Here is a 22,353-nt window from a genome sequence, read left to right on the forward strand (position 1 = left end):
GGATTGCTCGTGGCTTATGTGATCCTCATCTTGTGTTGGTTGTGCGGCATCCTATTGAGGGTTTGGCGTGTGAAGCCAATTAGCGCGTGAACCTCTAAGTGAGTGAATCGCCACAACGAGTAGTAGCTTGCCAGCAAGTAAGTGAACCTCGGTAAAAATCATTATGTTCATCATTAATTTCGAGGTGATTGATCTTCATTGTTATTCATCATTGTGATTGATTGATTTCTTCATCTACACGGCGGTATAACCCTATTGATCACTCTCTTTATTTTACCGCAAACTAGTTGACAAGCTCTTTAGTGTAGCTAGTTGTAAGAGCCTGCTTGCTTGGTTGGTGTAGCTCTTTAGTTACCCTTTGAGAGCACACTAACATAGGGTAGTGTCATAGCTATTGTGTGAATAGACACTATCTAAACTAGAATTGTGGTAGGTGGCTTGCATTTTGAGTAGGCTAGCGCAACACTTGCTTCGCCTCATAATTGTCTAACCATTTAGTTAAGTGTTGTTGTAGAAATTTTTATTAGGCTATTCACCCCCTCTAGCCATTATGACCTTTCAGTTACAAACTCCTAAAGCATGAATGACATGAAAATTTATCAGTTCTGAGCTAATATCTCCATCTCCCACATCAAACCACTTGCAAAGCTTGTGATCGTAGTATGTTGACACTTGACAGTGCAGCTTGCCCATCAGTCTGTTTTCCTTGTGTACTGGGATGCTTAGTATAATCTCAGAATCTTTCCATTCCCCTCCTACTTCTCCTCACATCCTCATACCACACTTCAAATATGTCTCTAAAATATGGACAAAAATAAAGATTGTCATCCTGAAAAAAAATTCAGATATATCAAAATAATCTTTACTTAATTTACTAAAGAAATCCTGTAGAAGCTTGGAGGTTACCAAAAGACTTGTACTAGAAGCTGTTTTTTTCCATCAGGGTTTGCTCACTGAAATTACTGTTTTTAGCCCATAGGATAAAAAAGAACTATAATATGTAGGATAGTATATAGAATAGAACAGTATCATATCTAGCCTATGAAGATTAGCAGGAGATTAAAAGGAGAGCATAAAGCTGGAAGTTCTTCCTATGAAAAGCTCCATTGCCAATGTGTGAATTTATATCTTTATTGACTATTACACCCTGTTGCGTTATGGATATCGATTTGCCATTCAACTGAACCTTCCTTCAATAGGGATTATTGTTTCACCATCTTTAATCGGAATTTTGTTCTGTCATGGAGTACCCTCCTATTGCTTTGTAAAATTCATAAGTTAGTCAGCAAGCTCTTTGCTGACTCGGTGCAATATATCAGGTGGGGAGGTCTTTTCCCCTTCTGTGCTTTGTAAAAAAAAATGCCAGCACATCCTAGAACTTTGACAAGCAATATATAATTTTAATTGCAGTTTTCTATGTAGCACATCACATTGTTGAACACCACAATGACATTGAACTGCAGTCACTTGATTTAGATCTCCAAAACAAGAGAAATTTTCTTATTTGACCCTGGTTTAAAGTTGTCTTTCTTCCTTGGCCCTGAAACAAAATTTTTTACCTATTTGGCCTCACTCGAAGTTTCGTTTTTCAATCTAGCCTTACCGTCATATCCCGCCTCTAACACCGTTAAGTGGCACATGAAATGACCAAACTGCCCCTGAGACATTATGAGAAACCAAAGGTCACCCAGACAGCATAACAACATAATTTTGAGCACTTCGAATCCAATTTTCATAACACAAATTTTTATGTTATGAAAATTGGATTCAAAGTGCTCAAAATTATGTTGTTATGCTGCCTGGGTGACCTTTGGTTTCTCATAATGTCTCAGGGGCAGTTTGGTCATTTCATGTGCCACTTAACGATGTTAGAGGCGGGAGATGACGGTAAGGCCAGATTGGAAAACGAAACTTCGAGTGAGGCTAAATAGGTAAGAAATTTTGTTTCAGGACCAAGGAAGAAAGACAACTTTAAACCAGGACCAAATAAGAAATTGCCCCCCAAAACAATGAATGGTGTTATTATTATGGTTTGTGAAGCATAGAAACTTGCTTGACACATCAATCAAGGGAGCTAGGGAAATTACAATTTGCAAGGACAACAGCCAAGAGAGCCTTTATTCAGAGATGCAGGAAAAATGCTCAATGATTAAATAATAATATACATGTAAGACACATTATAATTAGTTGATGGTTAAATTTAGGGAAAGGAAATAGTCATAAATCTTGGGTGACAATTTAAACACACAATTTCCTTATTTTTAGTGCACAGAAACTTATTCAGTTGTTTGCAAACACAAACTCTCTTAGGCAATTAACCAAACAGTTTGTAAGCAATCATAGTAGTGTTTTCCTATAAAACGTAACAAGCAAGTTAGTAAATGGCAAGTGCAGAGTATAATAGCTGCAAAGTGGAAAGATAAAGTAATTTGTTTTACGGTTTTTAATCTGAAAGTCTACTCCATTGACTACATTAGATCATAATAATTAAATAAAAACTTTACCAGCTTATCCCCATGCCGTCAGAGCAATTTTGTTGGCCCAAGGAGCATCTCCTTGTGCAGGTGATGCCTGAAGGCATGCATCACCCGTCGACCTTGCTCTTCTGCTCCTGATCCAATTCCAGTTCCTGTCAATATCATTTGTCCATGACAGTTTACCAAATAAAATAAACTCAACTAAAGATTAACCCATCTAAATCCCTCAACACATGGCCCAATCTGATCCTAGACATAGCAAATCCCAAGAATGAGACACAGTCAACATCAGAGAAGGAAGCCCTCTATGGTTCACTTCCGCATTTGAGTTTCAGCTGAACTGACAAAAATCGGTAATCAATTTTTCCTCTCCTGAAGAATAAACTAATCAAAGCATGGAATGACAAGGTAGATTTGGTTAAATTAGCACAGCTACCATGTAGCAGACATTGTATATCACTGCTCCATGGCGAGTTCTTTTTTACATTAAATCTCAAGTGAGTAGATCTAAAATCGCAGAGTCACAGGCAAAAACTGAAGGCTAGCAGGAAGGGCAGCTCGGGTAGATCTTTTGCCTTGTAAAATAATGTTTTCCAACCTTGCTAAGACATACTAAGACTCTGGTTTCCTAGTCATAGAAATATACTGAGTTCAATTTGATCAGATGGAATCATGAAGTTGGTGTGTAGATTTTTATTATTCTTTGAAACCCCACACATAGCATTTAACAAAGTTCAACAACAATAATAGACAAAATAACCTGTTGCACTATCAACCATATTGATAAATAATGTCTAGAATTTTGGATGCGAATGAGCAGATTATTAGTTACCTGGCACAAATCATGTCGAAGTAGACAACAAAACCTGCAGTAGACAAGCATCGAACGGTCAGCACTTGATCGTGGCAATCATCATCATCAAGAATCAAATCAACTCACTTGCTGCGAGACGTTGATCTGTAGCATGAGTCACTTGCTGCTGAGCCCCGGCATCCTCTGCAGGTCAACCACTAACAGCACCTGCGTCACCCCATTCTATTTGGCCTGCATCGCACACGAACCTCATCCAGTAAAAAAAACACAGGTATCATTATACCAAAAGAGGAAGCGAGGGTACTGAAAGTCTAGGCTAGATGGTAGGAAGTCACCAAGACCGGGTGATCAATGAGGCTGTACAGCATAGCCAACTTGCCGGGTAAGCACCGCCGTCGGTGATAAAAAACACGTCGAGGCCAGAATCATAGACTAACGTGTACGGGTCCACTCTCGAATTACCAGGTACCATTAGATTAAAAGGGACCAAGCCATCAACGGTTCAGATATTAGGTGGGTAAGAAAATTCTGGGTGAAAAGTATTTTCAATTCCTTCGCTCCTTTATAGTATAGATATAGATTCACAAATGGCAGTACTATGAGGAATTTGGGCATGGTCTGGAGGCACGAAATTTCTTAGTCATCAGGTCTGCCTACATCCCTGATTCCACGTAAATAAATTCCATGCATCTAATCCTCATAACAAATATTGTGCCACTAGATGGTACCGTAATTAAGGATGAAAGCGGGTCGGATACAGTCTATAACGGTATCTATACGGAAGTGATTGACAGTCAGTCGGAAATTTTCCCGATTTCAAAATTTAACTATTCAATGGCGACTAAAATACTGGTACCGAAAGAAATTAGAAAATCCAAATTTATCTACAGTAATAATCAGAAACGGTATCACCTTTATGAGAACGACATGGAAACAAGCCCAGTAAACAAGATTTTCAGTTACGGTTTTCATCCCTAACTACAATACCTAACAAACGGTACTAAACTTGTGCTATTGCATATTTAACAACCTCACAAACACTACTACACAAACCCTAATACTACTATGGATCCTGTCAAAGAAGTCGGACAGCAAAATAATGAATTCTGCTGCTGTCCCAGGACAAGTGCCCCCAATCAGCGTCTGCCAGTTCGAGTGTGATGAGTCGCTTCACAAAGTAGCATAGCAAAAAAAGAACTGAACAGAAGAGAATGACTAAACAAATAAGTAGCAGCTTAGGAACCAACCCCGTCCAGTGAATGTGAAGGAAGTCCATAACTTCTTGGGTCATTATGGGTTTTTTTTATCATTAGAATACTCGAGAAGTCATTATCCCAACCGAAAATTTAACCTTCATGAACAATAAGAGATTTCTTCTCTTCTTATGTAGTGACAGGAAGCATGAAAATGATGGAAAGTGGAAACTGCTTACAAGTTAAATGCTAGGGGCCAGCATCACAGTGCCAGTCCTAACTCCTGAACAATGGCGAAGATCACTTTCCCACTCAATGTCCTAGTCCTCAGGCAGTCCAATTTTGGAAGTAGCTCAGCACAAGTATCTCCTTGGAATCTACCGGCTAATGGATCGATGGATGGTATCTGCAGCTTTGCTTTGGGGCATCCAAGAAATATGACAGCAAAATCTTCTCAATCTCATTTTCCCTGATTTCCTTCTGCAAAATGAAACTGTAGTGCCCCTTCGACATTAATGGAAGTATTCAGCAGGCATGAGCCCTCCATGCCTCAAGATAGGTTTTGTATGCCAATAATTGAGCATGTAGTCAGTGCAGGGTGCAGACTAAAATGTAAATGTGAATAAATACAGCAAATCACATGCAACTTGTATGTTTGAACAAGTTGGACATGCCTTGGCATTGTAATTCCAATTTTCAACTTATCAACAAAGTGAAAAATAACTAGGCCTAACATACAGTAGCACCCATTTCCTAAGCAGCAAAATATCTCTTTGGACTTTTACCAGTTCTTCAGGAATAACAATAAGCGCCCTCCTATCTTGTTTCATTTCTTTTATGGATTGCCCTTAAGGGCTAACCTTAAACTTGTCACTTTTTAGGAAGCTTGAGAGACACTGAACCACCCTTAGAACTAACTGATGCCTTGGCAAGCTCTCTGCCTTCAAGCCAAGCCGTTATCATTTCTTCAGTCTTTTTCTCTGGCGAAAAGCCCTTACTTTTCATCTCTTCATAATACTTTGCTGCCTCCTCTAGTCTTCCGTTCAGGAATAAACCATGTATCAACACAATGTACGCGCTCCGGTCAGGGCTCAGCCCATTTGCAGGCATTGCACTCCACAACTTCTCCACACTCTCATGCTGTCTCCACCGGCAGAATTTTCTGATCAACATAATGTAAGTGTCCATCTCTGGCTCACACTGCAACTGTTTCATCTTATCCAAGAGATCAAACACTTCAGTAGAGTTCCTAGCCACATTAAGCAACGCATGGAAGGTCCTTACTGAAGGAGACAGCCCCCTTTCTAACATAGCATCAAACATTTCCATTGCCTCCTGAACCTGACGAGCCTTACAAAGAGGGCCAATGAGAGAGTTAAAAGTGGCTGTGTCTGGGGCAACCTGCTTCTCCTCCATAGTCCTGACAAGCATCTTTGCCTCCTTCACACACCTACCCTTGGCTAGTGCAAACACAATAGCATTGTACACTTTCCGATCAGGAGCAACCCCAGCCTCATTCATGCGGTTAAAGAGTTTCATGACTGAGTCGAGGCTCCTGGCTTTTGAGAAGCACGAGATCATACTCCCATACGACACAACATCCCTGTCAATGCCCTTTCTCTCCATGGAGCTCCAAAACCTCTTTGCCTCGCGCAAGCTGCAGACAATGTTACACCACCCGTTGAGGACGATGTTGAAGCTCTTGGTCTCGAAGGGGAACTCCTTCTCGCAGGATATCAGCAAATGCTCCGCGTCCTGCACGTTCTTGTACCGGCAAAGCGCGCTCAGGAGGCCATGGAACTCGGCGACGCCAGTGTCGAATCCGAAGCTCGGGAGCGCTCGGAAGGCAGCGACGGCGCCCGCGACGTCCCTCGCGGCGCAGTGGCGCCGGATGAGGAGGAGTACCGCGGCCGGAGACGCCGTCGACGCACGGCGCATTTCGTCGAGCAGGGCGCGCGCGGCGTCGAAGCGGCGGTGCTTGGCGAGGATGGCGAGCATGGAGTGGCACGCGCGCCGCCCCGGCGCGTACCCGGGCTGCGCCGCGGCCCACCGGAACGCGGCATGAGCGGCGGCGCAGCTGTTGCGGAGGTGCGACAGCGCGGCCACCACGAGCGGCTCGGACGCCTCGGCGCCGCACCCGTCGAGGGCCCGCGCGGCGTCCGCAGCATTGGAGCCGGTGGCCTCGGCAGCTGCTACGACGGCGTCCACCCCTCGGGCGACATCGGGCGGGAGCTGCTTGTGGTAGTGGTCCGGGAAGGAGAAAGGGTCATCTTCGCCGCCGATGCCACCGTACGCGACGGGGTCCCCGGAAGAAGTGGCTAGGCGCGGTCCACCGATGCGGAGGAGAGGGCTTAGCGGTTTGGGGAACCCGTAGGAGGCGGAGGAGAGTGGGATCGCTCTCGCGAGGACTCTGCGCAACATCGAGGAGGAACTGGCCACCGCCCGCTGTGTCAGGCTGCTGTTATATTGTGAACGTCGCTTGTCAAAGCCACAAAGGCCAAGAGTAAATTTTCGTCCCGCCTTGGAATTGTACGGCGCTGGAGAAGGAAGCTGAGGCCTGAGGCCTGAGGTCGATCTCGAGCCTCGAGGCCCTCAGCTCTGGCACCAGTTCCCGCAACCGCAACCATCGAGGTCATCCACGCCGGCATCTACTACCCTCCGCGACGCCTCTCAAGGTGTTTGTTGCGTCGCCGAATTCACCATACTTGTAGTGCACAGGGACCCTGATTTACTGATTTCTAGCACTTGATGCTTGCTTAGAGGAAGGTTTGGGGACTACTACCTCCATGACATGGCTCTCTCCCTCCCACCTCTTGCGGCAACGAAGCCCACCATTCCGTGCCGCCACTTGCCCTCGCCTCCGCGACCTAATTGCTCTCGTCCTGAGGCACCAAGACAGGAGGCGCCAACTCCTCCAAATCCACACCCAGTTTATTGCCCACCAGGTGTTCGACCGAAATCCCGCGCCGTGGCGCGCCTTCCTCAAGGCCTACTCCCACGGTCCTTTCCCCCTGGAAGCTCTGCACCTCTTCAGGCACGCGCGCCAGCACCTGGCTGATGACACATTTGCCTTCGCGTTCGTGCTCAAGGCTTGTGCGGGTCTGGGGTGGCCTCGAGCCGGTGCGCAGCTCCATGCACTCATGGTCCAGAAGGGGTTCGAGTTCCATGCCTACGTGCACACCGCCCTTGTCAATGTGTATGTTGTGTCCGGGTGCTTGGTGGAAGCATGGAAGGCGTTCGATGAAATGCCGGTGAAGAACATAGTTTCGTGGAATGTGATGATCACTGGCTTTGCTGGATGGGGTGAGGTTGAGTATGCGAGGCTTCTGTTTGATCAGATGCCCTGCAGGAATGTTGTCTCATGGACCGGGCTGATTGATGGATATACGCGTGCTTGTCTTCATGTAGAGGCTGTTGCTCTTTTCCGCCACATGATGGCAGGAGGCATTAGCCCGAGTGAGATAACTGTTTTAGCAGTTGTTCCTGCAATATCTAATCTTGGAGGGATCCTTATGGGTGAGATGCTGCATGGCTATTGTGAGAAGAAGGGTATTGTGTCAGATGCCCGGGTTGGGAATTCACTCATAGACTTGTATGCTAAGATTGGCTCTGTGCAAAACTCGCTAAAGGTGTTTGATAAAATGCTGGATAGAAGAAACTTGGTGTCATGGACATCAATAATTTCTGCTTTTGCAATGCATGGGCTGTCAGTTGAGGCACTTGAGCTGTTTGCAGAGATGCGAAGAGCAAGGATTAGGCCCAACAGAATCACCTTCTTGAGTGTCATCAATGCCTGCAGTCATGGGGGGCTGGTAGAGCAAGGGTTAGCGTTTTTCAAAAGCATGGTTTATGAGTACAATATAGATCCAGAGATCAAGCATTTTGGGTGCATCATAGACATGCTAGGTAGGGCTGGACGTTTGTGTGAGGCTGAGCAAATAATAGAAGGGTTGCCTATGGAGGTTAATGTAATTGTATGGAGGATACTGTTGGGTTGTTGCAGTAAGTATGGAGAAGTTGAGATGGGGAAGAGGGCAATAAAGATGATATCAGATTTAGAAAGAGAATCCGGAGGTGATTTTGCGGTGTTGTCCAATGTACTTAATGAGCTTGGTAGGTTCATTGATGCTGAACAAGCACGGAAATTACTGGATGAGAGGAAAATTATTAAGGTTCCTGGGATTGCTTTGGTTGGTGATATTCAGTAGTCATCAAAATTGTTCAGTCTGATGAGAGAAGCTCTCTAAAATTTCGTTGCAACCTTACCATGTTAATTATCTCCCAGTAGCATACCAACTTCATTAAAAATCTCCCAGCCTAATGGTGGGTTATTGCACTTTTTTACCCTTTTATCTTCCATGTAAAGAGACAAAATTGAATTTTATTGTTTCTTGGTTGCTAAATAGATTGTCATAAATGATATGCCTGCAGTTCCATATTTGTTAACTCAATGCTACCATTGTGCCATCTCACTTTGTTTTCTTTTTATGTACTGATAATAAGCCTCGAAGGCATGATGTATTTGTTCACTCGTTTCTATCTTCAAAATGACTATTTCGCCAGTACAACTGTTTGTTGGACCTTTTACCTATTCTTACGATTCCTTGCAGTTGCAGGAAGCAGGTGAAGTGAACCTCATGTCCAGTTCTTGCTCCTCTTTAACTAGTAACTAGATCATTTGTAATGATGGAAGCTGTAAAGAAGCTCCATGCTCATCTCGTTGTTTCTGGCCTGCACAACTGTCAATATGCAATGTCCAAGGTTATCAGATCTTATGCTCTTCAACAATCAGATTTGGTTTTTGCTCATAAAGTATTTGAGCAGATCGAATCACCTACAACTTTTCTTTGGAATACTCTACTCAGGGGGCTTGCTCAGAGTGATGCACCAAAAGATGCAATTGTTTTCTACAAGAAAGCTCAGGAAAAGGGTATGAAACCAGACAACCTGACATTTCCTTTCGTGTTGAAGGCTTGTGCAAAAACTTATGCTCCCAAGGAAGGTGAACAGATGCACAACCATGCTATAAAACTTGGATTTCTTCTGGACATTTTTGTTTCCAATTCTCTGATTCATCTATATGCTGCTTGCGGTGATCTGATCTGTGCAAGATCTGTCTTTGATGAGATGCTAGTTAAGGATGTCGTGTCCTGGAATTCCTTGATTGGTGGATACAGCCAGCGCAATAGATTTAAAGAGGTATTGGCATTATTCGAGCTAATGCAGGCTGAAGAAGTGCAAGCTGATAAGGTTACAATGGTCAAGGTGATTTCAGCTTGCACTCATCTAGGAGACTGGAGCATGGCAGATTGTATGGTTAGGTACATCGAGCTTAATCATATTGAGGTGGATGTGTACTTGGGAAATACTTTGATTGATTATTACTGTAGAATTGGGCAGCTGCAATCAGCTGAAAAGGTGTTTTCTCAGATGAAGGATAAGAACACCGTGACACTGAATGCAATGATCACCGCATATGCAAAGGGTGGGAATTTGGACTCAGCGAAGAAAATATTCGATCAAATTCCTAACAAAGATTTGATTTCCTGGAGTTCTATGATATGCGCATACTCGCAAGCTAGTCACTTCTCTGATTCTCTGGAGCTCTTCAGGCAGATGCAGAGAGCCAAGGTGAAACCAGATGCTATCGTGATTGCCAGTGTACTTTCTGCTTGCGGACACTTGGGTGCACTTGATCTTGGTAAGTGGATTCATGACTATGTGAGGAGAAACAATATCAAAGCTGATACCATTATGGAGAACTCTCTGATTGACATGTTTGCAAAGTGTGGGTGCGTGCAGGAGGCACTACTAGTGTTCACAGAGATGGAGGGGAAGGACACCTTGTCGTGGAATTCAATCATACTAGGACTAGCAAAGAATGGGTTTGAGGATGAGGCACTGAACATTTTTTACAGTATGCTCACTGAAGGTCCCAGACCAAATGAGGTTACTTTCCTTGGTGTGCTGATCGCTTGTGCTAACAGGCAACTAGTTCAGGAAGGGCTTGACCACTTTGAAAGGATGAAATCAGTTCACAACTTGGAACCGCAGATGAAGCATTACGGATGCGTTGTCGATATTCTCAGCCGTGCTGGTCAGCTGGAGAAGGCGCTGAGTTTCATCAGTGAGATGCCCCTGGCTCCGGACCCTGTGGTTTGGAGGATACTGCTAGGGGCGTGCAAGACACATGGTAACGTGGCTGTGGCCGAGGTGGTCACCAAGAAGCTCAGTGAACTAGACCCCGGTAACAGCGGGGACTACATGTTGCTGAGCAATATTTATGCGAGTGCTGATCGATGGAGTGACGCCATGAACGTCAGGCGATGGATGGCTGATACTGCAGTGAGGAAGTCGCCCGCTTGTAGTGTTGTTGATTCAGCTAGCTCGACGAATAGTTAGGATCCACCGTCTTGTCTTGCTTATCAGGCCCAATTTTGTCAGTGTTGCAGCACTGTCTGGTAATCTCGTGAGCTGCAACCATTGTCCCAATTAGGGTCAGTACATGGGTGTATATTAGTCTCATGCATACAACTTCACACGGGCAACCTTTATAATGAGTTGTCTTTTAAATCTTATAATAGTTCGATTTTTTTTAATCTGTGCATACAAGGAAAGTTTATGAATTGCATTGAAACAAATGAACATGTAATCTTTACTCAAATTTTAGATATGTCCCTGATTGTGTTTTTACCAATGCAGAATCATACGACTTGTTTCACTCAAACTATATACCGGTTAGTAAACTAAGAGCATCTCGAAGAACCTTTCTAAATCTCACTCTCTAAATTATTATTTGGAGAGTCATTTACATAAAAATTGTTTTCTATATCTTTTTATTCTCCAATAGTTCTACTATATCTCATGCACACTCTAGAGAGCCATTCTCGTACTCATATTTGAATAATCTTTTAGAGTAGAGCCATTCTCGTACTTATTTGAATAATCTTTTAGAGAAGTTGTTGGAGGGTAGTTTTTCACCAAAATTTTTATTACTAGAATTTAGGAAGGATATAGAGAGCCTCTTAGAGATGCTCTAAGGTCTTGTTTGGTATGGCATGGATTAAACTAATAATGCACATACGAATCGTCATACAGTTTTGGAGTTGAGATTTTGAGTTATACAAGACGTGGATACAATTTAGATGATCAGGTTCTAGATATACGTAGTGTATTCCAATGTGCTTGTAACGTAATGATGTACTCAACTATGATCTAATATAATTCTTCTTTCGTCTAAAAAAAACTAAGGAAAACCATGTTTTTTTGGCTTCGACTTCTAGGCGAAAATGGCTTTGGCTTTGGCTTCATGGGTTTTGGCTTGGTTTAGCTTTGCAAGCTGTTCTCACGTGTGCACATTTGGTAGAGCTTTTGATTAAACTGGTAGGGAAGCCCTAGCAAAAACCTTGCTAAAGAAGATCTAAAAAGCAGACATATTTTGCATCATCAAAACCAATTAGTAGAATATATTATAGTATCTGGATTTATGAACAAACTCAGTACACATGTAACCTCAGACAAGCCAAAACTTTGATAATGCCATGCACCGATGCACGGGTTGCATGTAATAAGTTTTTTTAGTACAACACAAATGTGTATAGTATACATGTAGCAAACACAATCCAGCAAACCCCAGGTCATTCCGAACAAAATTTTACTTACCATACAAAAAACCTTTCCTGGGGCATTATTTTCATGATTTCTGTTTCTGATTGCTCGCTTATCGTTACAAACTGGTATCGAGCAATACCTGGGTGTAAAAATGGTGCATCGCATCACAGTTAAGATTGTGGTATGCAGGCAATCATACTTCTGTTTTCAGCTGGCATCTTTGTCCATTTCAGAACTGACGATTGGCAGGTTCCTTCTGTATTGTGGGGATGTTAATCTCCTTTCCAATGGTGTCTTCCTCTTGCTCACAACGAATCTGTTCACCCCCTTCCTCATCGGCATTATCTCAGGGAAGTCCTCATCGGGAATGTTCGCTAGCTCAGAGATGTCCTTTATCTGAGCTGCCCTCCTAAACCATCTCTCAGCCTTAGCTTCCTCGGACATGTCTAGAGGATCAGGATCCTTTACAACAGATCCTTCCAAGCTCTTTCCAGTATAACCTCTGTTTGAGTTTCCTCCATATCCTGAGCTGTGAACCGCGTGATTAGCATTCATGGAACTACTGCTGCTATTGACACTGTTATTAGCAAATGAACCACTCTGGTTATTGTTGCTGTTGCTGCTCCATGCACTGTTGCTGCTGTCATTCCATGTACCATTGTAGTTATAACCATGACTGCTGTTGTAGCTGCTATTGCCGTTCCTAGTACTGCTGTTATAGGAATTGTTACCACTCCAAGCATTATTGTTGTTATAATTGCTGTTGTCACTCCAGGCATTGTTGCTGTTATTGTTATCACTGCCCCAATAACTGTTGTTGCCATAACCTGAGTGTTGCTGTTCAAAGTTAGCTCCATGGTAAGTAGATTCACCTCTGCTCCCATTGTAGTTCCCCTGAGAGTTGCCCGTGATCTGAGTGCCAGTATATGCAGTACCACTAGGCCTAGATTGTGCCCCATGAGATTGTGATTGATGCTTATAGTAATTTCTGTTCCAGTTCTCATTATTCAGGTTACCTTTTGGTTGACCGCCTTCTGACACAATACCTGTGTCTGTAGTACTCTCTATTGGCGTATCTTTCTTGGCAAAGTAGCCAGAAGGAAATGGAACAAATGGGACAAAATCAGAACTGTCTGCCTGCTCAAGAATACTGCGCCTTTTGTACTGTTGTGATGTCAATGAGCGATCTTTTTTCTTACTAACAACAAATCGGTTTTCACCTTTCCTTATTGGCATAATCTCAGGGAAATTTTCATCAGAAATTGCACTTGGGGAATCCTTTGCATTGTCAAGTTCTGCTACTTTTTTGGACCATTTCTCAGCGGTATCTAATGATTCCGTGCTTTGCCTCTCAGGTACAGGCACTGTGTTATTTGCCATGGAACTGTCATCTTCTGCATTGATTTTTTCATTCCCATTGCTCTGTCCATTATTACTGTGTGGTTTAGCAAAGAGATCTGCAGACAGGGGCACAAACGGAACAGGATCAATGCCACCAAGGTGATCTGTTGATTTCTTTGGAGCTTCAGTAGGTGAGTCACTAGTAACAGATTGATTGTTTGGGGCTGCAGTAGGAGTTGAACGCCCAAGTATCCTGTCTAAAGTTTGACTTATCTTTGGGTCGGATGATGCGGGGCTATTGTTACTGCTGTACTGTGCATTTGCAAGCCTTCTCTCCAGTGGTGATTTGCGCGTGCTAACCACAAACTTATTCACCCCCTTGCGCATAGGCATAATCTCAGGAAAGTCCTCATCTTCTGCTAGACTACTTAAGTCAGCTGAATCATGAAGTTGGGATACTTTGCTCAACCATCTTTCTGCCTTTTCATCATTTTCAGCAAGTTTTCTCTCAATTTCAGATTTACCAGCACTCGTTACACTAAGGAGCTGTGCCACACCACCTAAACCGGCACCAACACATGCAGGATTCGGTGGGATTGTTGCTGGCCTCTTGCAATCACATTTTAAGCATGACATATTCCTCCCATAATTATAGAAATCGCACCTTAGCAAAAGGACAAAACAAAGTCAGCCTTGTCAGAGTTATATAAACTTAATATAAATAATTTAGCAATTAGCATGTCAGATCTTACTGAGGGCATTCCCACTCTCCACCAGTCAACATCTTTTTTGGCCGCTGCTCATTGCACTCAAGACACCTAACATTTCTTGCAAAGTTCATGAAACTACATCTGCAAGTTGCAGAGAAATTTTCATAAACATTGAGTAGCAGATGAAAGAACACACAAGTATTATAGAAAAAAACAGGCAGAAGGTCACAAGTTAGTGTGACAATAGTATCAGGTTGCCAAAAAAAGGAAACATCTGGGCACACATTTTAGATGCATCATATCTAGTAGCAAAATGAATAATAGGGTAGGTTCATACTTTAATGCAAGGAATTGAGAGGGGACAAATGTTAAAGAAAAAAATGTTAGAAGTGGCATACCTTGTGCAAATCCAATCACCTCGCTTCATTTCGATATTTTGACCTGGAGGCCTGGAAAATCGTTCATGCTGACTCAAGCAACTTTGGTTGGGGGTTGATTCCGCAGAAGTGGAAGGTTGGAAAAGACCACTAAAACTCACTAACTCAGCCATGATATTTCTCATAGCGGAATCAGTAAGCTCCTTGTCTTCTGAGTAGCTGTCCGAAGAACCGTATGTGTAACTTAGGAGATATCGAACAATATCAACAGTTTCAGCTCTCTCTGAAACAATGACCTGGCAAAATTTTCCCATGTTCAGTGTGTTGAGCTGAGCAAGGTCATATACTCATACTCCAGTAGACTGATGAACATGCAGATGACTGAACTAATATTTACTAGCCCAAATGACATACATCGGTTTCTTCCCCAGCAAGGTAGCGCCGAAGCCGCTGTGCTGATGCCTCCCCATCCTTGAACAGAGACGTCGCCGCATTGGCCACCAGGACCTCTACGTCCTTCCTTTGAAGCCAACTGGACAAGCACCCGAATTAGTCAGCAAGACAGCGACTAAGAGACCTTCAACCCCGCCAAAGCCCGGTCAGGAGGCAGCCAAGCGATTCACTTCACCTGAGGAGGCCAGGCCGGTCACGCGCGAAGGCGAGGCAGGTGGAGACAGCGGCCTGCGCACCGTCCGACAGGCCGCATCCGGACGCGAGTTCGAGATCGTCAGAGGGGAAGGGCGCGCCGGAGCCGTACCCGGCGGCGGCAAGTCGGTCGACGAGGCGGGACCACTCGGGGAAAGGAGCTCGGGGCGGTGGCGCCGGGGAGGCCGAGCTGGAGCCGTGCGGAAGGGAGGAGGACGCGGCGGCGGCGGACGAGGTGGAGAGGGTGCGGGGCGGGGAGGGCGAGGAGAGCAGGAGCAGGCGGCGCGAGGGCGCCGCGGCGGCGGCAGTAGTAGTGGGTCGGAGGCGGAGCGGGGAGGAGGTGAGGAGGAGGGAGGAAAGCAGCTTGGAGGCGCCGCCCATGGTGCCGGAGCAGCAGGAGGAGGGTGTTGCGCCTCCGCTCCCGGCTTCGGGATGGGGTGGCGGCAGGCGGGCGGGCGGGTTTAGCCGAACGGCGCGGTGCGGCGGACGGCGGACGGAGTTTGGAGAGAGAATATCTCGTTGTGATCGGACGGCTAGTATTCTGTTTCTGTGGTCGCCGGTAAGGGATGGCTCGTGCTGGTCCTTGGGTCTGTGGGCTGCAGTTCCTGGCTGGGCCTGCGGGATGCAGTTCTAGGCACAGATCACTGTTTATAAGATTACAGCCCATATAGCTCATGCTTAGTGGGCCGGCTCATATTGAAGCAGACTGACTAGCTAGGCCTGTTTGGATCATACTAAAATTATAGCATGCTAAAACTCGCTTATTGCTAGCAGCAACCACCTTACTGTGGCCTGTTTAGATCTAGACTTGCTAATTTTGAGTTGCTAGCTACTCCATTAGTAATGTAAATCCAACAGGGCCCAGCCACTCCAAAGTAAACAGCGAGTGCAAATAACACTGTAGAAAAGTATTATCCAATAATAAAAGATAAAAATAAAACAATGACACGCAAATAAGCTCGTGGTACAAGGGTTAGCACATGGAATACGGATGGGGGATCCAAAGCTGATCTGTGTGGTTAGGTTGGGAGTTTTTCAGCGAGGCAAGGGACGTCCACACCCGATTGCCCCTTGTGGAAATGAAACGAGGTCAGCGATAACGTGCGAAAAGCCAAAAGGCGCTGCAGTCGCCGTTCTGTTTCCCGATAGCTTTTGGCGCGGAGGCCAATGCGAGCGCGCTCACCAGGATCCGGGGATGACCAAGCGTCCCCTCCACCACGATCCGCGACCAAGAATGAGAATGTGCGGTCGTCGGTGTCGTCCACGTAGTACGGGCTCGTCGGCCACCGCGCCGTGCTGCCCGCCCATCCAAATCCAAGGTGAATTCACGAATTCAAGACGCCGAGCTCACCCTCGTTTCCACTGCCGAACGTGAGATCCCGCAGTGGATTACACACCATCTTCCGTGTTCACTCTCGTTTCCACGCACGACATGATCTCCTTTTTCATTTCCCGTCCGCGCGCTAGCTACCCAAGATTGGGTCGGAGGAATCCTGCCGTGTGCTCGTACTTGCGATGCAAATTGGGACTTAGCTTGTTGATGATCAGCGCTGTACGTATTTTATCGAGTGGGCGTGCACCCAAATACCTAACCTAACCGAGCCAACTGCTGCGTCACAGTTGGTTCGCAATGCACAACGCCGCCCGCCATCCCTAGGTACGCGTACGTCCGTCCAGGCCATCCCTACAGGAGAGCACCGAGCAAGAGGCGCGCATCCGACAGCTCAGAGTTGCTCCATGCACGTACGAGATATATACATACAAATCACCATGCTCTTGGACGGACGCCACGACTGGTGTCGTTGACCAGCAGCGAGCGAGAGGTCCCTTCGGAATTCCGGCTGGGTGTGCGGATGTTAGGTGGGGTTCGCACTTCCCCACGGACGCACGAACCCGTGGACACATGCCAGCTGCGCCCACCACGCACCAGGCCTACGCATGCGACACCTCGCCCCGGCCCTCACCACGGGCCAGACAGTGTCAGCAGCATCGAGCGATCAGAGGAAGATGAAATCAAGAGGAGACCCCAAAAAGATTAAAGACACAGGTCGCGGAAACGACGCATGCTCCATCATCGGTCGGTCCTCCCCTCGTTCCCTCTGAAACGAGGCCTTGTGTGTAAAGTTTGGGGACGTTACATAGGTGTTACACGAGATGTCGTATTGGGTGTTTGGATACTAATAAAAAAATAAATTATATAATCAGTCAGTAATCTGCGAGACGAATTTATTAAGTCTAATTAATACATCATTAGCGTATGTGTTACTGTAACACCACGTTGTCAAATAATGAACTAATTAAGCTTAAAAGATTCGTCTCCTAAGTTAGTCGCAAACTATGTAGTTAGTTATTTTTTAATCTATATTTAATACTCTAAACATTCCGTGGGACATGGAATAAACTTTAGAAAAGGAACTGTGCAAGTTAACTTTCAGACCTGCACACACCCACAAACAAGCAGCAGAGAGAGAGAGGCTGAGCTGTCTTGTGCTGTGTATAAAATCCCCCACTACCCATGGCCATTGGCCACCATCCACTGCATGCCTATCAGATTGGCGCGAGGCACCAGCCACAGCCCACAGTTGGGTTCATTTCATTTCTGTGGTAGCCGAGGACTGAGAGAGAGCCGCTCAATCTCTTTCTTCTTCTTTTCTTTTTTCTTTTTTTTTTTTTGAATTGAACGATCGATAGAGCCACTCAATCAATAGAGCAGTTTCTACCTCGTCTTTGCTCTGTACTGTGGTTTGTGGCGGCGGCGGTGATGGAGTTCACCTCTAAGAAGAAGGCTTTGCTTGTCCTCTGCTTCATGCTCTCCTGCCTTCTTCTTCCCCGGGCTTCCTCTGCCGCGCCTCTGTCCAGTAAGCAGCAGAGCCACCGTACCAGTCGTCGTCCATGCTTCTTCAGTTGCGTTCTTCTTCTTCGTTGGCTATCTATCTATGTCATGCTTCCTCACTAGCTGCTGCCCTGTTTTGCTTCGCAGGAAGCCTGTCGCTGAGGAACCGCCAGCTGCCCTCGGACCCTGCTCTGGAAGTTCCTGCCCAGGTCGGTCGCGCTCTCTGGTTCTGCAGCTTGGTAGATTTCATCATCACGCATCACAAACTGCCTGCGCAAGCTCGTGCTTTTTCTGTAAGCGCTGGAGCAAGCTAGAACCCGCGCGCTTTGCCTCCATCCAATGTGCCAACAAGGCACGTGAGCTAGGTAGCTCCCATGCCGGCGCAGTCGCACGAAATAGACCATTTAATTTAACTAAGCACACTCACAGTCACAGGCTCAGTGCTCTCCTGTAGCTGTGCCCTCCAGTTCATAAAACACCACCCGTCACAGACTAGCTAGGGCCAGCTTCTCTCTGCATGCGCACAAGTGACTTGAGTGAGTCAGCCAACGACATAAGCTATCCACAGAGAGATTAGATTACACGTATACAACGTTCCAGTTCCTACCTTTGCTTTGCCTTTTTACAGAACATACATCAATATATATACACATGTGAGCTGTCGTTGCTGCGGCCTTTTGATGCTCGGTGGAGCAGAGAGCAGATCAATGAACACAAGCGAGCGTTGGAAGTTGGGGGCTTGGGGCAGGCAGTCCACTCACATGCACTGTTAGCTAGCTAGGCCGGACGGCCGGCCGGCCATAGTGCAGATCACATGCATGACCACTCGCACAGTTGCAATTTGCGTACCCCACCCCGGCCCACTCACGACGCCTTTCCCGCCACAAAAGGCAAAAGGTTCAGTTGATGATCAACATCATCGTTCGTGCAACAACACAAATGCCATCATAAATTAAAGTTTTTTTTAATATCTGACGCACGCCCTAGCAAGTAGCAACTCACCAGCTAATCTTTGATTTTATGTGTACGTCGTCTCTATACTGCTATACAGGATGAAGGTGCGGTGGGAGGTGGAAACCTGGGCGAGGTGGCGGCGAGGATGGACATCGAGGTGAACGACTACCCAGGATCCGGTGCCAACAACCGCCATGAACCTAGGAGCCCTGGGAGACCATGAAGTTGAAGCCCATCATATCCCTGCGGCGTACATACGTCTCAGACAAGAATGAAGAGCATGGCATGGAGTCTTGAGGGTTATAAGCTACTAAGTAGCATGCAGGAGTACATTGTTAGTATAAATTCTACTAGAGCTTAACGAGTCCTGTCGTGTACTTAATATTAGCTTATATTACTAGTACGTCGTATCGTATCGCGTGGGTACGGCACGGCCGGTGTACGGTGCTGAGGCCGCCTAAGCTAAGCTAGCATATTTGTTAGGGTCTTCACGCCACGCACTGTCAGATCGAGTGGACGAGCAGGCCGCGCTGTTCCGTGTATAGCTAGCTAGCGGCGCCAAGAAGAAAGAAGCTGGCCGTTCTGTATGGACCTCGAGTCGATGTCTCGATCTGCTGTGTCCACTGTACATGGGTTGTTTTCGTACTGCTCGATGTCAACGGCGGATCTACTTGAGATACCTTTTGCTATCTTGATCTGAAACACAAGCATCAGTTAGCATCGTCAACAACTATAGTACTCTTGATCTTTGCTTGTGCGGCTTTCATGTCCCGTGTGTGCTGACGGCCGGCTTCGATTGTTCACCACTCCCTGTTTGTCGTGTTATTATATACGTATAGCTGTCCCTTCACAATGCAAGTCACATTCGCCTGCAGAGACTCGACCGAGAGACCTCCTCTGTCCTCTGGCGTGTAACGGTTTGGCGCCGATAAGATGTTCGCTGAAAAAAAAGCTAAAAAGTATTGTTCACTAATTTATTATGAGAAAAAAACACCGCTTCTTCGTTAAAAAGTACGGCTCATCAGATCAGTGGACGACGGTGTGCACGGGCCAGGGGCCTGCAGGTGGGCGGCGTGTCGCCACACGTCTAGTGTCAACTGTGGGCTCACGAGTGATATACATAGAAGAATGGCGTGAACGTTAGCATGTTCGTTTGTTGGTTTTAGCCAGGGCTTATCAGTCAGTCAACAGTATTTTTCTCTTACAACAAGCTAGCACCAGCCGAGCTTATCAGCCTAGAAACCAACCAACGAACATGGACCACTCGTTTCCTAAAGTTGAAAAGGAAGGACGAACAGACGAGCGAGCAGCAAACGCGAAAGAGATGGGTACGTAACTGCAGGGGGGATGAAATCGAAGAATCGCGATTCCTTTCAGTGAACATAGGCATCGATGCCAATAATTTGATTAACTGTTGGCCAAATTATACAGCTAAGTATGTTTTTTTCTTCAAAATGTATCTTCGGACTAACATTTACGTGCTCTTTTCTTTCAAAAATGCTGGAATATTAGCTAATCACGTACATGAAGCTCTAAGCGTCTAGTATGTCATGTCATTGTTATGCTTCTGTCATTTGCATATTGTTCAGATGTTAATTAAAAAAAAGGATGCACGAATCACGGGCTGCAGAGAGCAGTTGCCGACCACAATGGATGCATACAAAGCAGTTCTGTCTTGGGGTGGCGAGACACTCACAGAAAATGCCAGAACGATTCGTCCGGTTCCTTCGAGTGGCTGTGTCGCAGGAGAAATCACATGATCGTAGTAGACCATTTATTTATTTATACAATAACGTCCAAGTCCAGCTTCTTCCGTGCTCTCTCGTCTGCACTTTGACTCGATAACCTGCAGCCTTTGTTTTTGGCAATCCCCGCCCCGGAGAGGTGAATCAACAGCTACAATACTGGCAAGTGCCGTACAGGTTTAGCCATTGCTCTATTGAATTTCGACAAGCAAAGTTGACAAGCCAGAGCAATTTAAGCTGCTAATGGTTGAGTTCAGATCGATGAACACAGAGGATGAAAGCAAAGATACCATCCTTTTCGTTGAGCGCTGCCATCGCGGGTCAGCAGCTCGTCAGAGCTGATGAAACATCTGCGGCTAGCACTAGCTTTGGTTGCGCTCTCGTTATCTTGCCATCAAAACCATCGTGTACGGATCAATTCAAGACAGATTAAAGGAAATCTGTCGTGGACTTCGCTTTCGCCCTTGTAGTTGCACCAAAACCGTGGCCCGCGCTCGATTCCGCGGGCTGCAGAGCTACCTGAACTTAACGCAAAAAAACAAACGCTAGATCAGAGGTTGATTAATGATTGGAAGATAATGAGCGCGCCCTACAAATGATTTGGGGGCTGGCTTGATAGAAGAAGCCTGGCAAGCGTTGTCTAGTCAGGTTATGCCTATGCGTCCAAAATCGTACGTTTGGGGTGCTACTTGGCTGCCGTCTTCATTCAAACAGTTTCTAGATGTTTTCGTGGTTCTAAATATTTTAGCTACAGTGCAAAATTACAGCTGCAATCCTTTAAAACAGAGCCGAATAGGCCCATTGTTGCTCTAGATAATTAGACTGCTAAAAAAATATCCAAACATTTGTTTGTAAAATTGTGTGTGCGGTTTTTTTTCAAGAACATGCGTAGCACGTGTTTCATTAAGAAGAAGTCAGAAGGTTTACACGTACATCACATCACGGCGAGGTGCCACGAGTGAAGGGATTGAACACTAACACAAGGCACCGCACGGTGGTGGAACACACACTGTTATAACTAACTAAGAAACTAGAAGTGCGACCTAAGAGCTTAAAGCTAGCGACGTTGAGGGAACCCGTGCTCAGGACGCCTATGTCGCCACCCGCCTCCTGCGAGCACCATGCATGGGGAAGAGTTCCCGCATTGCAGCGCGCTTGGATGAAGACAGCGGGTCCTGGAACGTCTCATGGAAACGAGTGGCGATGGAGGCGTCGGGTGTCATTGGCGACGGCCGTGGAGCACTGGATGAGGGCTGCCACTTGTTCAGCAGGACCCGCTTGGCCTGCTTCTCCGGGTTGGGGTCGCGGTAGACAGACTTTGACGCAAGCCTGTCATTGCGACGAGGGACGAGGTCCACCGGAACGCGCGAGACACGGAGGCGCGGCGGCGACTGGATCAGGGCTGTTCAAGCGGCAGCTTGAGACCGGCGATGAACTCCTGGACGGTGACGGGCTGCACTGTAGGCAAACCGACAATAGCGGGCGACATGTTGCGGACTTGGGCGTCGGCCTAGGTCGTCAACGCTGGGTTGTCCCCATCTGGCTGAGAATCTAGCACTTCGTGGGCTTGGTTGTCGCACAGGCCCAGATCGAGTACAGCGGAGCCCAATTGTTGGATGTGGTCCGCCTCCTTTCTGCAGCGGCCCACACTAT

The 22,353-nt window shown here is 46.1% G+C and overlaps 5 protein-coding genes across 9 annotated transcripts; 3 read left to right on the top strand and 2 right to left on the bottom strand.

Moving 5' to 3' along the window:
• Positions 1–448: 448 nt before the first annotated feature.
• Positions 449–6,913, bottom strand: LOC136450509 (pentatricopeptide repeat-containing protein At5g15010, mitochondrial-like). Of its 3 annotated transcripts, XM_066450977.1 has the most exons (4): positions 3,418–6,913; positions 3,310–3,343; positions 2,505–2,629; positions 449–953 (listed from the first exon to the last, which is right to left on the bottom strand). In XM_066450977.1, the coding sequence occupies exon 1, from the start codon at positions 6,903–6,905 to the stop codon at positions 5,355–5,357; it is 1,551 nt and encodes a 516-aa protein (XP_066307074.1). In that variant the 5' UTR covers positions 6,906–6,913; the 3' UTR covers positions 449–953; positions 2,505–2,629; positions 3,310–3,343; positions 3,418–5,354. The 3 variants fall into 3 exon arrangements, with proteins under 3 accessions (XP_066307074.1, XP_066307075.1, XP_066307073.1); XM_066450978.1 differs by having other exon boundaries at positions 449–797; positions 2,505–3,343; XM_066450976.1 differs by having other exon boundaries at positions 2,505–3,343.
• Positions 6,914–7,024: 111 nt separating this feature from the next.
• Positions 7,025–11,148, top strand: LOC136450508 (pentatricopeptide repeat-containing protein At2g22410, mitochondrial-like). 3 transcript variants are annotated; one of them, XM_066450974.1, is made up of 2 exons: positions 7,025–7,159; positions 9,095–11,148. In XM_066450974.1, the coding sequence occupies exon 2, from the start codon at positions 9,168–9,170 to the stop codon at positions 10,884–10,886; it is 1,719 nt and encodes a 572-aa protein (XP_066307071.1). In that variant the 5' UTR covers positions 7,025–7,159; positions 9,095–9,167; the 3' UTR covers positions 10,887–11,148. The 3 variants fall into 3 exon arrangements, with proteins under 3 accessions (XP_066307071.1, XP_066307069.1, XP_066307072.1); XM_066450972.1 differs by lacking the exon at positions 7,025–7,159 and adding an exon at positions 8,671–8,807; XM_066450975.1 differs by lacking the exon at positions 7,025–7,159 and having other exon boundaries at positions 9,107–9,245; positions 9,350–11,148.
• LOC136455145 (pentatricopeptide repeat-containing protein At1g09220, mitochondrial) lies at positions 7,271–8,692 on the top strand. Its single transcript, XM_066455289.1, has one exon. The coding sequence runs from the start codon at positions 7,271–7,273 to the stop codon at positions 8,690–8,692; it is 1,422 nt and encodes a 473-aa protein (XP_066311386.1).
• Positions 11,149–11,997: 849 nt separating the features above from the next.
• On the bottom strand, positions 11,998–15,732 carry LOC136453111 (zinc finger protein VAR3, chloroplastic-like). Its single transcript, XM_066453684.1, has 5 exons — positions 15,152–15,732; positions 14,938–15,055; positions 14,545–14,819; positions 14,189–14,287; positions 11,998–14,100 (listed from the first exon to the last, which is right to left on the bottom strand). The coding sequence occupies exons 1-5, from the start codon at positions 15,547–15,549 to the stop codon at positions 12,303–12,305; spliced, it is 2,688 nt and encodes an 895-aa protein (XP_066309781.1). The 5' UTR covers positions 15,550–15,732; the 3' UTR covers positions 11,998–12,302.
• Positions 15,733–17,706: 1,974 nt separating this feature from the next.
• Positions 17,707–19,685, top strand: LOC136453112 (uncharacterized). The gene is made up of 3 exons (XM_066453685.1): positions 17,707–18,026; positions 18,149–18,210; positions 19,053–19,685. Exons 1-3 carry the CDS (start codon positions 17,930–17,932, stop codon positions 19,176–19,178), a joined length of 285 nt encoding a protein of 94 aa, XP_066309782.1. The 5' UTR covers positions 17,707–17,929; the 3' UTR covers positions 19,179–19,685.
• Positions 19,686–22,353: the final 2,668 nt, after the last annotated feature.

The sequence above is a fragment of the Miscanthus floridulus genome, chromosome 5, assembly GCF_019320115.1.
Source record: "Miscanthus floridulus cultivar M001 chromosome 5, ASM1932011v1, whole genome shotgun sequence".
NCBI lineage: Eukaryota > Viridiplantae > Streptophyta > Magnoliopsida > Poales > Poaceae > Miscanthus > Miscanthus floridulus.